The sequence below is a fragment of the Thamnophis elegans genome, chromosome 5 (assembly GCF_009769535.1).
Source record: "Thamnophis elegans isolate rThaEle1 chromosome 5, rThaEle1.pri, whole genome shotgun sequence".
Classification (NCBI taxonomy): domain Eukaryota; kingdom Metazoa; phylum Chordata; class Lepidosauria; order Squamata; family Colubridae; genus Thamnophis; species Thamnophis elegans.
This window is the reverse complement of record NC_045545.1, coordinates 12,567,521-12,581,286: the sequence shown is the minus strand read 5'-3', so window position 1 is coordinate 12,581,286 and position 13,766 is coordinate 12,567,521. Positions and strand designations below refer to the sequence as shown.

The window sequence follows — 13,766 nt, the reverse complement described above, 5'->3', positions numbered from 1 at the left end:
CATCAGAAGTTTCAAATGGGGATTTTTGTATCTCTGTTCCCTTTGGTACTTCGTGTGAAGCAAAAGTCACTTTGCTGTCTCTTCAAACCATAGTTTGGCAAACAGCAAAATAGATTGACGAGTTCAATCTGCTTGCTGGATTTTAGAAGCAAATTCTACATACACAGAATAACTCAATCTTTGCAGCTTTACTTCATATTTAAAATGACACACAGATATGCTAGCTTTGTTGCCAGTGATTTTGTTGCCTGTTTTAAATCAATAGCAATTTCTTGCTCTCTAACTCCTGATTGTCAACCCCTTTACAACTTTATACTATTCTCTTTTATCCCTTGGAATACTATTTTCTGTCTCTTTATGCCAGCCTCATAAAACTATTCAATTCTTGGTGGATAATTTTCTTAACAAAAGTGTGTATGTGGCAGGGGTGAAATTCAGCAGGTTCTGACAGGTTCTTGAGAACTGGTAGCGGAAATTTTGAGTAGTTCGGAGAACTGGCAAATACCACCTCTGGCTGGCCCCAGAGTGGGATGGGAATGGGGATTGTGCAGTATTTTCCCCTGGAGTGGGGTGAATGGAGATTTTGCAGTATCCTTCCCCTGCCACGCCCACCAAGTCACGCCCACAGAACCAGTGGTAAAAAAAATTAATTTCATCACTGGTATGTGGTCTCTATATTACCTTCTCTCATGATGTTTGATCAACTTTCTAGTTTAATTTTCAGCATTTCAGCAAAGAGGACTTTGAACAACTTTTAAACTTTTGTCCAATTATCGTGTGCTACCTGATGTTTAAGCCAGATGTCCAATCCTTTATATAGCTGACTTTTGTGCTTATTATAATTTGGCACTGAAACCATCATATGAAGAGAAAACACCACATTTAATTTGATTTGCTTCATTAGATTTATCCCGTGTTTGAAATGTTAGGTTGAGGATGTTGAATTTATGACTTTAAAATATCTATATATCAGTTCCAATTATAAAATGGTTGGTTTTCTACGTATTCTCTTTTACAAATTTGTATCAAATGTCTATAAAATCTAGTCTCAACTTGAATATTTTGTACTTTTTATAAGGCTTTTACAATATGAGACTTGGTGCCTTTAAAAGAGCCGAGGTGGCGCAGTGGTTAGAGTGCAGTACTGCAGGCCACTTCAGCTGACTGCTAACTGCAGTTCGGCGGTTCAAATCTCACCGGCTCAGGGTTGACTCAGCCTTCCATCCTTCCGAGGTGGGTAAAATGAGGACCCGGATTGTTGTTGGGGGCTATATGCTGACTCTGTAAACCGCTTAGAGAGGGCTGAAAGCCCTATGAAGCAGTATATAAGTCTAACTGCTATTGCTACTGCTATTGCTAAAACTGCTGTAGGGCTGAAATCAGTTCCTTCCCAGTTTGGAGAAGTATAATTTGATTTAAAACTATTACCTGTTTGAATCAGGTGCAATAAGTTCAATTATATGAACTTCTTTATCATGGGCCACACTAGACATAATGCATCCTTCTGCTGTTTTTGGTTGTAGGTATCCCGCAAGGTAGTTTAAAGAAATAAAGTTCTTTTCTATGTTGCATGTTGTAGGAAAAAATGGAACTAAAAAAAGAAAAAAAAGAAAAATTATTTCATACATTGGTTTTAATTACCTGAGTTTATCAAATGCAATTATACCAATTACATTTGCAGTGATGCCAAAACTAAATATGATATTCAGAACTGATTCTTCCCTTCTGTACATTTTTACAAATTTCAAGTCATACCAAAATGTAGTAATTTATACTACAACCTGCGAGACATTAGAGAAATCTCGTGTGCTAAAAGTCAAAATTCTCCTTCCATTTTCTATTTGATTTTATTTGTTCAAGTGCAGAGTAAGAGGCCTGGAGAGAAATCTAATTTTTGGCATTTTGGCATTTTCCGTGTCTGCACCTGATTCATGTCATTCAAGCCTTTTCTTCTGCTTATAGTACATTTTTATTAACGGAGTTACAATTCAACAATTAACATGGAGATCCAAAGTTTTTATATTACAAAATTCATAATTAAGGGTAAAGAATAGCAAAGTTCAGTCTACCTTAAATATGCACATCAGGTGACAGAATAATAGATACAATTTCACGCACCATTTCAAAACTCGAGCAAAGCTTTGGTGCCAAAGATTGGTTAAAGACTGGGAAAAACAAATTCCCTCCATTGTTTCCAAATTTGCCTTAACTCAGGCTGGCAATCACAGAGAGAGTGACACATTTTGTGATAGTTCCACCTAATGTACACATAGGATGACTTATCTTAGGGAATTGTCAACTTACACCACAGATACTCAACTTTTGACCTTTCAGAATCACCACTGCTACCGATAAAAAACTGTCTCTGAAAACAAGAACTCCACTTCACACAGCTCAAGTTATTTATAATAATACACACGCAAAAATATGGCAGACAAATATCCCCAAATACAATCCCACCTTAAGAATACATGCAAAGACTGTGTTCATTCTTCAATGTTAGAAAGGACAAAGCAACCCTAGATTTATAATCTGGAAATTACAAATTCATTTTCTGGTTACGAACTAGCTCTTGATCTGTGTAATAAATTAATTTATGTACTCGGTATTTAATTATATGTTTAGAAGTTAAGCCGATTCCTTTTATGGAACATAGGATATTTTCTTTTTTCTTTGCTTTCCTCTCTGTTTACTTTTGCATTTTTCCTTTTTTATTCCTTTTCTCCAATTTTGTATATTGTTGATTACAGCAATAAAACGTGTTATGAATGTCTCAATGTTCATTGGCTTTTGATACAACTTCCAATACGGATAGTCCTCAACTTACGACCCCAATTAAGCAAAATATGTCTGTTGCTAAGCAAGATAGTTAAGTGAATTTTGTCCCACTTTACGACCTTTCTTGCCACAGGTGTTAAATGAATCACTGCATTCGTTAAGGTAAGTAACATGGTTGTTAAATGAATCTGGCTTCCCCATTGACTTTGCTTGTCAGAAAGTTGCAAAGGGCCTAGTACACTGCAACTGTCATAAATATGAGGCCTTTCCAACTGTCTGAATTTTGATCCTGCGACCATATAGTCGTAAGTGTGAAAATGGTCATAAGTTACTTTTTTCAGTGCTGTTTTAACTTCGAACAGTCACTAAAGTGAACTATTGTAAGTCAAGGACTGCCAGCATTATAAAAGAGAGAGAGAGAGAAACTCAATCTCCATAGACAACTTCCACATCATATTTAATTAGGATTACTGCTTTATATCCTACTTTAAAATCATTATGATTTTCATGGAAAGCAGATAGCGCTCTTTACAAAATAAATAGAAAAGGGAACTAAAGTCTTATTATTTCCTTGTCCTTTTTAATAAATTAAATGCCACAAATGTTGTAAACTTTTCCTATAGGGGAATTCCTCCAGCCTTTTGATTGTTTGGATGGACCTTTTCTAGTTTTCCAATATCCAACTTGAGATGTGACAACTAGAACTAGTCGGTTGGATAACCATACTTTGCTACGGAACTATGTGATCGGGCTTGATAAATTGACAGTTAAAGCTTGAACATTGAGTAGTTATGATCAGCCTCTATTCTCCCTTTGCCTCACAGAAGCCTCTCCTCTCCTCTCCCTCAGGCGTGTCCCACAGAAGCCTCTTCTATCTTATCTCCTTCTCTCCCTCAAGGTGGCCCCATTGATCCTCTCCTATCCCCTTCTCTCCCTCAGGCGTTGCCCCACAGAAGCCTCTCCTATCCCTTTCTCTCCCTTTCAGGTGGGAAGGGGGAGTAGAATGTCCAAACTCCCAGCACACAGGCTGAATCAGTCATGTGTTGGCCATGTCCACACCCTAGTGGCAGTTGGAACAGAGTTCTTTTCAGGTGTGGGGGGGGAGTAGAATGTCTAACTCCTTAGCATCAGAGTGTGTTAATAATAATATAAGAAATACTGATGATCTGATGGTCATTTCAAAAATATACTTTCTTAGCAAGCACTTAGAAGCCAAGAAGAGCATACGTGCCAAATTTCAAGTTTGAAGGCTTTACATTTCTGGAGATTTCGTGATGATGCGCAAGTGGTATTTCGCTTTTATGTATATAGATATATGGTCACTCATATCTGATCATACGAAAGACGTTGTATGAATGGATTGAGACTGGCAGTTTTATTTTTAAGTTTTTCCAACCTAACTCAGTTTTAGTCTCCCTTTGTCTTCCTCTCTAGAGGATCTTCTCTGTAAGCCATGAGAAAGTAAATCTATTCATGGAGTCTGACAGAGAGCACTCCCCAAACATCTGTTAAGCATCCTGCCAGATGGGATCTCAAAAGCTGCAGAGATATTCTGCCAACTCCTCCCATTCAGACAATGGAAAGTGATCCTGAAGATGTCCAGCTTGCACTCAAGATTAATGTACTCCAAAGCACACGTGCAAAATTGATTCTCAATGCAAGCAATCCAAGGTCTTTGAATGGGCAAATGGCTTTCCAACCAGTTCTCTGAGAATATTACCATGGGTATGAATGCGAATCACTACAGGAGATTTTGTATCTTCACTGTGTGTTTCTGGAACATCCTCTTGTTTCAGCCATCAGTATTAGCAGATAAATAAGTCAAAAAGGGGACAGCTTCTTTCATCACGTTGATATCACCTTAAATCATTTTCTGTTTGGATTAATTCAACTGCAGGGGACAGTCATAGTATAATAATAAATTACCTACATTGTAGGTAAAGATCAAGACTCCTTTGAGCTGAACAAGACTTCTGGTGATTATATGGGCATAGCCAGGTAGATTTCATGGCAACAAAACCAAATTGCTTTGACATTATGTCCCCCTCAAGGTATTTTGGGATTTCCCAGCCTTGCCTTCTACCCAGAGATCCCCTGAAAGCCTTCTATCTAAGGGTTAATGAATTCTGTCCCTTGTCTTTGTTTTTTGTTTTGTTTTTTTAGCTCTGCTAAGCTGGTTAGAGTGTTCTGCACTTAAAATAAAACCTACAGATGCTGAGTTTTGTTTTGACCTTAGAACACAATTTGCTGTTGGGAGTGACATAGCAATAGCACTTTCACTTATATATCGCTTCACAGAGTTTTACAGCTCTCTGTAAGTGGTTTGCAGAGTCAGCATATTGTCCCCAGCAATCTGGGCCCTCATTTTACTGACCTCAGAAGAATGAAAAGCTGAGTCAACTTTGAGCCAGTCAGGATTGAACTCCAGGTTGTGGGCAGAGTTAGCCTGCAATACTGCATTCTAACCACTGCGCCATCATCTTGAGTACAACTTAGAACAGCTCATTTAGTGACTGTTCGAAGTTACCATGGCACTGAAAAAAAGGGACTTGTAATTGTTTCTTTCACACTTATGCACTGTTGCAGCATCCCCCATGGTCATGTGATTAAAATCCAGACACCTGACAAGTGACTCATATTGATGACATCTGCAATGTCCCAGGGATCATGGGATCACCTATTGCGACCTTCTGACAAGCAAAGTCAACGGGGAAGCTAAATTCACTTAACAACCTTGTTACTTATTTAACACCTGCAGTGGTTCAGGTTTAGGTTTAGGTTTATTGACATTTGTATGCCGCCCACTCCCTAGGGACTCTGGGCGGCTTACAGACAAGACAAGGGACATATATAAAAATTAAAATAAAATACAAATTAAGTTCACTTAACAACTGTGGTAAGAAAGGTCGTAAAATGGGGCAAAATTCACTTAAATGCCATACTTAACAACATACATTTTGGGCTCGATTGTGGTCATAAGTCGAGGACTACCTGTATTTTCTGAGGCTGAGATTGGGTAGTTGTTTTATCCCTTGTGACTGGATTGCTTTCCCAGAATCTATGGCCATCCCAACCATCTACACACTTGCTGCTATTGCATTAGGCTGGGTCAAGTCATGTCGGAATGGAAAGCATTGAATAGAGATTATGCAGGGATGTCTACTAATAGATCTTGTAAATTGGAGCTTTTTAAAAAGAGAAAAAAAACCCTATTACTATGGGGAAATTAAAGTGCATATGAGTGGGTATGCTTCATGCAGGCTGTGTTTTATTTTGCAGGTAGTTAGTGGGAAAGTGATTGAGTGAGTGGTTGGGTATGTGTACTACACTGCTCTGGTGTCTTACTACTTTAATGTTATTCATATAGTTAAGGTATGTGTATGTGTGTATCTACTTTCAGCAGTAACTACCTAAGTGCAAGCAAAAACCTTAGCAAGAGATTGCCTCAACTGCTAATTAATAAGGCCCTGGTTCAACTTATTCATTTTTCTCAATATATTTCCCAATTATAAAGAGCGTTTTTCAGTAGTCCAGCTTAGGGTGAGGAGACACCGTTTTCATTTTTTTATCTACAGCTACACCTACTTAGGCTGATATGCTATTCCAACTAAAAAAAAATATCCCAAGTAAGGTAACCCCCCCCCCCTTTACAGTAAGCAGTAACAAGACAATGAACACCACCAGGTCCATGATGACACCTCATCCTTGGGATTGGGACCCATTGCAAGCTGCTGCCTCTTCTACATCTCACCAGATAAGCAGGTACCACTATAAGGCGGCATCCAATAATACTGTTCCCTAAGATATAAAGGCTGTAAAAGTAACGACCAACACCTTGAACTGTACCCAGAAGCCTACTTGGCAACCTGTGAAACTCTCATTGTACCACTATAGAACAGGCAAATTATTAATCTATTATTATTACTAATCAGAATACTGCGTTCTAGATGGTATTCAAGGACAGCCAAGAATCATTATAAACAAAGCTTCAGGATTCAGAAATAGCTAAATTGGTGCCTCAGATAGAGCTGTACAATTGATTTCAATTTGCTCTTCCTGCAAAAGTTGTGAATCCAGGGCGTATAAAAAAAATACCATAACTGCTGTTTTACTATAATGCTCATGCTAATGAAAAGTTGTTAAGACCGTGTATATTCTAATGTATATATCTGTAAACTTGATATAATAGAGATGAATTATTAAATGGTTTGTCAAGAATGATGATTTTTGTCAACCGAGAAGAAAAGTTTGGAATCTGGGTAGATGTTAATAACAGATAAAGAGTATGGCTCAGAATAAGACTGCATCCTATAATCTTACAAGATCTTTTTTCTCATCATGGAAGGTAAGATGGTCTATACAAGGTTCTTAAGAATTATTACTTACTTATTTATCTACTGGTCATTATTTTAGTAATAAATGTAGATTTATTTATTTACTACTACTACTACGAACCAGTAGATATTATAGCAGTAGTGCAAGAGTTGTTTTTTGTGCTATATGTCTAGCTAGCCCTGTTGTGCATGGAGATAGTAGTCCTTGAGCAACAGTTGCCCCCAGGCAGGTAGTAAAGATCTCTATAGCAACTTTATAGGAATGCTAAATTTATGGCAAAACAATTCCTCAACAGATAAACTAATGTGGACAACTCATTAATTTCTGATAATTTCTAAAACTTTCACAATTTCTTTGTATGCAGAGATTATTCTTCCATTACATAAAAGAGTTAAAATTACTGTTCAATGTTGGTCTTCAGCTTTTGTAGATTTTAAATCCCCTTAAAATAAAATTAATGCCAACAACCTTCACCTGTCCTCAACTTCACTATGCCACTCACATAAACAGTGCCAGCAAATGAACAATAACAGCAAAACATCAGTTTGGGATATGTGGTTGCCTGGAACAATTGCTAAGAAAAGGGCTGGTTCTTGGAAAAGGGGGAAAAAGATAAATAACTCTTACCTCTTTTGGATGTTGGCAACTTTCTGGTCTGAACTGAAAAAGTGTGTCCTGGATCTTAGAGTGTGAGTGTGTGTGTGTGTGTGTGTGTGTGTACAGCATCTTTGCTTAAAAATGGGGAAGGCAATATCATGCTTCGTTAATTAGGTATTATCTTGATATTCCTACCCAACATGACCCTACACTGGTGTAAACTGTAGTTCTTTTGGCTTAACAAGATAAGCCTTTTTTTCAAAAATATTCATCATGTATCAACTTTCCTCAATAAATTATTGCTGCCAAAAGTCATATATCAACAGTAAAATTCCCTGCAGCTGGAAGGTATTTTAAAAAGATTTAACTGTAGGATAACGGAAAACCAAAGGGATTACACTCTAGGTGCTAACAAAATGCTAAGAGGAGAAAAAGAGTTTCAGCATAGAAATGGGAACACTTAAATTCATCTAAGTAGATTTGGAAAGACTGTTAACTAATTAATGCTTTATGAAATAACGGCATCATAACACAGAAGGCAAAATGGCAAATCAGGAAAGTTAGCGAGAAAAATGTGCCGGTCAGTTGCTCGAAGAAATAAATGAAATATGATATATTATAGCATGAAATTTGAAGTAATACAGAACCCTAACATTTATATCACATTTTCAATAATCTAGATAGGGATAGGGAAGACACAAAAGTTGACCATCTCAATAGCAATGAACTGGACAAATCAAAACCCTTTATGTTGCTCTTTGATGCCCTGAGTCTAATTAGTACCCAAGCCTGCAATGTAAATAGCCAAACGATCTATTCAAAAACACTGACAATATAAGTGGCACGGGACTGGATTTATTAGATTCCAGTTTAGGTGCAAAAAATTAGAGCATCCATCCATCCATGTTGGCATCCCAATATGGATTGGGTTTCTGAGTTTCAAGGAACATACTGAGCAATAAAATATTGTTTCTTATTTAGATATTTTGCTGCACTGCCAAAGAGCAAATTATTTTGAAATGTCATCAGTGCATCATGTAGCATACCAGGTTTTATAACTAACAGGTTTTATGCTAGTTTGATCTAGTGGTCCAGGCATCAGGCTAGTAACCAGGAGATGGTGAATTCTAGTCCTCCTTTAGGCATGAAAAACCAGCTGGATGATTTGGGGCCTGTCACTCACTTCCAAGTCAACCCACCTCAGTAACCCTAATCCTAACTGCCTTATGTTATTTATAAAACTAATAAAGGTGTGATAAAAATAAAATATTACTAACACGTCAAACCTTAAACATAAGGTTAAACCCATCAGAAAACCTTTCTGATCAGCACCCAGTCATCCAAATTAGTTTGACAAGCACCAGGATTAGACACACACTCACCCCAATTTGTCAGAGTGCGGCTAGCTTTATTTGAAGTTTTATTTTACAGCCCTTTAATTCCTTTTTCAATTGCCACTTTGGAAGGGGGGGGGGATATCAAATGAAACCCTGTGAAAGCCCAAATTCACCCAGATGTCCCCGATTAACATTCTGTGTAAATTGACCCTTTTTAATACACTGCTTTTCCCCCTTTGGCAACGGACAAGGGTACAAAAGAAACGACTTTTGGAATGATTTTCTTACCTCAGGAGAGCCAAGAAATGTCCCTCATGTGAGATTGAAGACAAACATGAATTAAACCCCACTTCTTATTAACAAGCTTCAACAGACTTACCTTCACCCACTTTTATGTAAACGTTCCTGGATATTTTAAATTCAGTGAAGGATGTTACTGCTCCATATTCCTTTTCAGCCCACTCTAAGAGATGCTTATTTCCTTGGGGAAGGGGTTTCTCTTCTCTCTTTGCTGTCAAGGAAAAGCCTTCCTTCTCAAACTGCACCATGGAGCCTGCTGAAACCTGAGGAGATTGGAAGTCATATTTAATGTTGACAGTCACCTACTACCAAACAATAATCTCTTCAAAAATCTTACCAACCATTAAAACTGTGACACTGTCTCCACTACCTGCTAAATAAACTATACTGCAATCATTCGGATAACCTGACGTCCCTTTAAATAGAATATTGCACCAAGAGCATGGATTTCAATTCTTTTCAATTAGTTATCAACGAAAGATTCAATGTGGATAAGAAGGTATTACCTTCTAGAAAGAAAACATAGAAAAGATGCATAAGGATTTGAAACATGGACCCAAACCAGGGGTGAAATGCTCTATAGTCTGCTACCGGTTTCCTTCGCACACAAAGGAAGGAAGGAATTTCTAGCGAATATAAATTGTGCGGCACAGCTGATTGTCGTACAGCTGATCGTCTGAACTTTTAAAAAACTTTTTAAAAGCATTTTTTACTACCAGTTTGCCTGAACCGGTAGTAGAAAAAAATGCTTTAAAAAGTTTTTTAAAAATGTTCCGACGATCAGCTGTACGACAATCAGTTGTGCTGCGCAATTTCTAGTGAATATAATCATGCGACACAGATGATTGTCACACAGCTCACTACCGGTTTGCCCGAACCGGTAGCATTTTTTTTTACTACTGGTTCGGGTGAACTGGCCCAAACCAGTTTCATTTCACACCTGATCCAAATGCTAGATATTTCTTAATAAGATCTTTTGTATTATATGCCAAAAAATAGGAAAAAAACCAGATATGGTATTACATAATTGAGGAAATAACAACAAAAAATGCTGATTCTTTTGGGGTACCTAAAGAAAAACAGCCTGTGGCAACCTTCTTCAAGCTATCACTCCCCAGTTATGGTGGGTTATCTCTCAAAACTTCCAAATAAACAGTGACTGAGAATTTTAGGTCCTGTAATTCAAGCTTTAGAAAAGCTGAGCTAAGGTACTGTAATGTAAAGAACAGGATGAACCACTAAGATATCTGCTCCAGTTCCCAAACCAGAGGCACTTCAACAGCTCATTTTTATCAAGCTTCCTCACTCATGCCTGTTGAGGAAACAGCAATTTGAGTGCCCTTCCTGATTTGCACAAGAATAGGGGAACCCTTGCTAATGGTAGACTCCATTGTACACTGTACCCCCACATTGTACTGCATATGAAGATTGATGCTGATTTAATACTGGGCTCATGTTTACTATACAAGAAAACAGAATTTGGGGGGGGGGGGGTTGTTTCATATGGTGAATGAATAAAATTCACTCAGCTATACATGTAATAATTGAAGTGAACGAACAAATACGGGTTTATTAATGATATGCTATTATTCGGCATTTATTTTTTTCTTTTTAAATATATACTTTTATTAAAATTACCATAATGTAAAATACAAATGAAAACAAAGGTAATAGAACAGTGGAGGAGGGAAAAGAAGGGGAAAGAGAAGTGTGGGGTGAGGGGGAAAAGAGACTCCCCCCACAACTTTTTTCAGTGCAGGATATAGATAGATAGATAGATAGATAGATAGATAGATAGATAGATAGATAGATAGATAGATAGATAGAGATAGAGATAGAGATAGAGATAGAGATAGAGATAGAGATAGAGATAGAGATAGAGATAGAGATAGAGATATAGATATATAGATATAGATTCCCAGTAAGGGTATGGCTAGCTGATGAGAGCTAAATAGCTTGAAATAGATCTATATTAGTCTCCCTTTATTTATTTATCAGCACAAATACAACAAATATATATATATATATATATATATATATATATATGTGTGTGTGTGTGTGTGTGTGTGTGTGTGTGTGTGTGTGTGTGTGTATGTGTGGGTGTGGGTGTGGGTGTGGGTATATGTACATGTACATGTAGGTCTTTGATTATTTGGGTTTTAAGACACCTCCAATTTTACGCGGGAGAAAACCCGAATAACCAAAGACCTACATACTAACACCTGCGAAAACCTCAGAAAACATATACATACATACTTACGTACGTACATATATGTATATATACATACATACATACAAATACATACATACACACACACACACACACATATCCTCCTTTTTAAAAAATTTACATGCTTAACGTATGCTAGCCATTTCTATAACAACAAGCATATCTACCGTAATCAGGAATCCCATTTTATTTTTTTATTTCTTGAGCAGAAAGCCTAGAAGCACTTACTGAGTAGAAACAAAACTGTGGATATATGTTTTTCTTTAATTAAACTAGACAATACTGGCCACATTTCTATATTGCATGCAAGGTATCATTCTACTGCTTCATTGTCATTTCTGACCTCCAAGTTCACAAGAAGTTCTAAAGCCACTGAAATATTCAAGTCCGACTCTAGGAAACAGCACCAGAGGATATGAAGTCAACCAACACAGAAAGCTGCCTTACACTGAATTAGAGTACTATCAGTCCGCTGATGGAGGGGGGGGGACTTTTGGAGACAGCAAAGCAGGCATTGTGCAATGAAAATTGGTGTTTTCAAGGTCAATCTGATACAAAAACGGCTTTCATACTGATTATAAGCCCAAGCAAGCTAACTGATGCAATGAATTAAAATCTTGGGGCACAATAGGACTGAAATGATCCTGCAAGAAAGAACCTTCTTACCCTTACGCTCTACATGGGGCTGCCCTTGAAGAGTGTTTGAAGACTTCAGCTTGTCCAGAACGCAGCCGCGCGAGCGATTGTGGGTGCACCCCGTTACACCCACATCACACCTATCCTCCGCGAGCTGCACTGGCTGCCCATTGGTCTCTGGACACGCTTCAAGGTGCTAGTCGTTACTTTTAAAGCCTTACATGGTATCGGACTTGGTTACTTGAGAGACCGCCTCCTGCCAATTACCTACCTAAGACCTATTAGATCCCACAGACTAGGCCTCCTCCGAATTCCATCTGCCAGCCAATGTCGGCTGGCAACTCCCCGGGGGAGGGCCTTCTCTGTGGCTGCTCCGGCCCTCTGGAACGATCTCCCCGTTGAGATCCGGACCCCTACCACCCTTCTGGCCTTCCGCAAAGCAACAAGACCTGGCTGTTCCGGCAGGCCTGGGGCTGAATTTTCCAGCCCCATCCGAGGTTGCGACTGTTGTTCTATTTTAAATTGTTTGTCTTTTTATTTTTATTTTGTACCCCGCTCCCCTCCAGATTGTTAGCCGCCCTGAGTCTCTCGGGAATAGGGCGGCATACAAATTAAATAAAACCTCAAACCTCAAGCCTTAAAGCTGCTCTTTGAAAAGTCAGTCAATGATAATAGAAAACATTTAAGCTACTATGGAGCAGTTCATGTAATATCAAACCAATCTCAAAGCTCCTTAAGTGGGAGAAACAGATCAGAGAAATGCTTTATGGCATGCGCTCAAGGTTAATGGAATTTGATCTTTTGGATCACTACCACTGCTAACCAGCGTCATTTAGGTAAATCTTAGATGGTATGAACTGGTAAGCTAACCATTTAGTTAAACCAGGAAGTGAAATGATCCCAAAGTACTGGAAACTAATGCACTCTGGAAAACTGCCTAACCCTTGACAGCTTTTTTCATGGACTTGTATGGGAGCTAAAAAAAATCAATATGAGAATCCTCATTAGCATTGCATTTAATAGTTATGGGATATCAAAGAACAGTGCAAGCTATGCACACTATTTTAAAACAGATGTCAGCAGCACATGTGTTCCTAATCAAATTAAATCCTATCTTGGAGGGATGAAAATCGGAAAATTGATAACTTGTCTTTCATGTTGTCAGATCTCATAGAAGATTGCCTCATAGGAAACTTATTCTGGTGGGAAAGAAGGAAAGGATCCGTTTGTGAAATGCCCACAGCAACCAAGTGAAATATAGTAATGTGATTATTTCCATAAGACAATTTTTTGTGAAACTCTGTGACGAATGACTTGTCATGGCGATTTTGAACATCACCAAGGCTCAATAGAGCTTTGTTTCAAACAACAACATGTTGCAAATGGGTATGCAGATATTTTTGGATGACTAAATGGAAGCATATACAGATATATTTTTAAACAGTGACTTTGGGCAGGGTACATAATAATAAAGAATTTATTAAAAGGTCTCAGGGACCATCAGGAGATCTTAGACCATACTTTGATGATCGGTGCCCTAGATAATCAAAGTA

At 38.1% G+C, this 13,766-nt stretch overlaps 1 protein-coding gene across 3 annotated transcripts in view; it reads right to left on the bottom strand.

The window, feature by feature from the left end:
- TGFBR3 (transforming growth factor beta receptor 3) overlaps positions 1-13,766 on the bottom strand; it is a 187,180-nt gene that overhangs the window by 36,763 nt on the left and 136,651 nt on the right. For all 3 annotated transcript variants that reach the window (XM_032218372.1, XM_032218371.1, XM_032218373.1), the window contains exons 5-6: positions 9,427-9,610; positions 1,429-1,591 (exon numbers count right to left, since the gene is read on the bottom strand). In XM_032218372.1, coding sequence (XP_032074263.1) covers positions 1,429-1,591; positions 9,427-9,610 — 347 coding nt within the window. The remainder of the gene's footprint in view (positions 1-1,428; positions 1,592-9,426; positions 9,611-13,766) is intronic.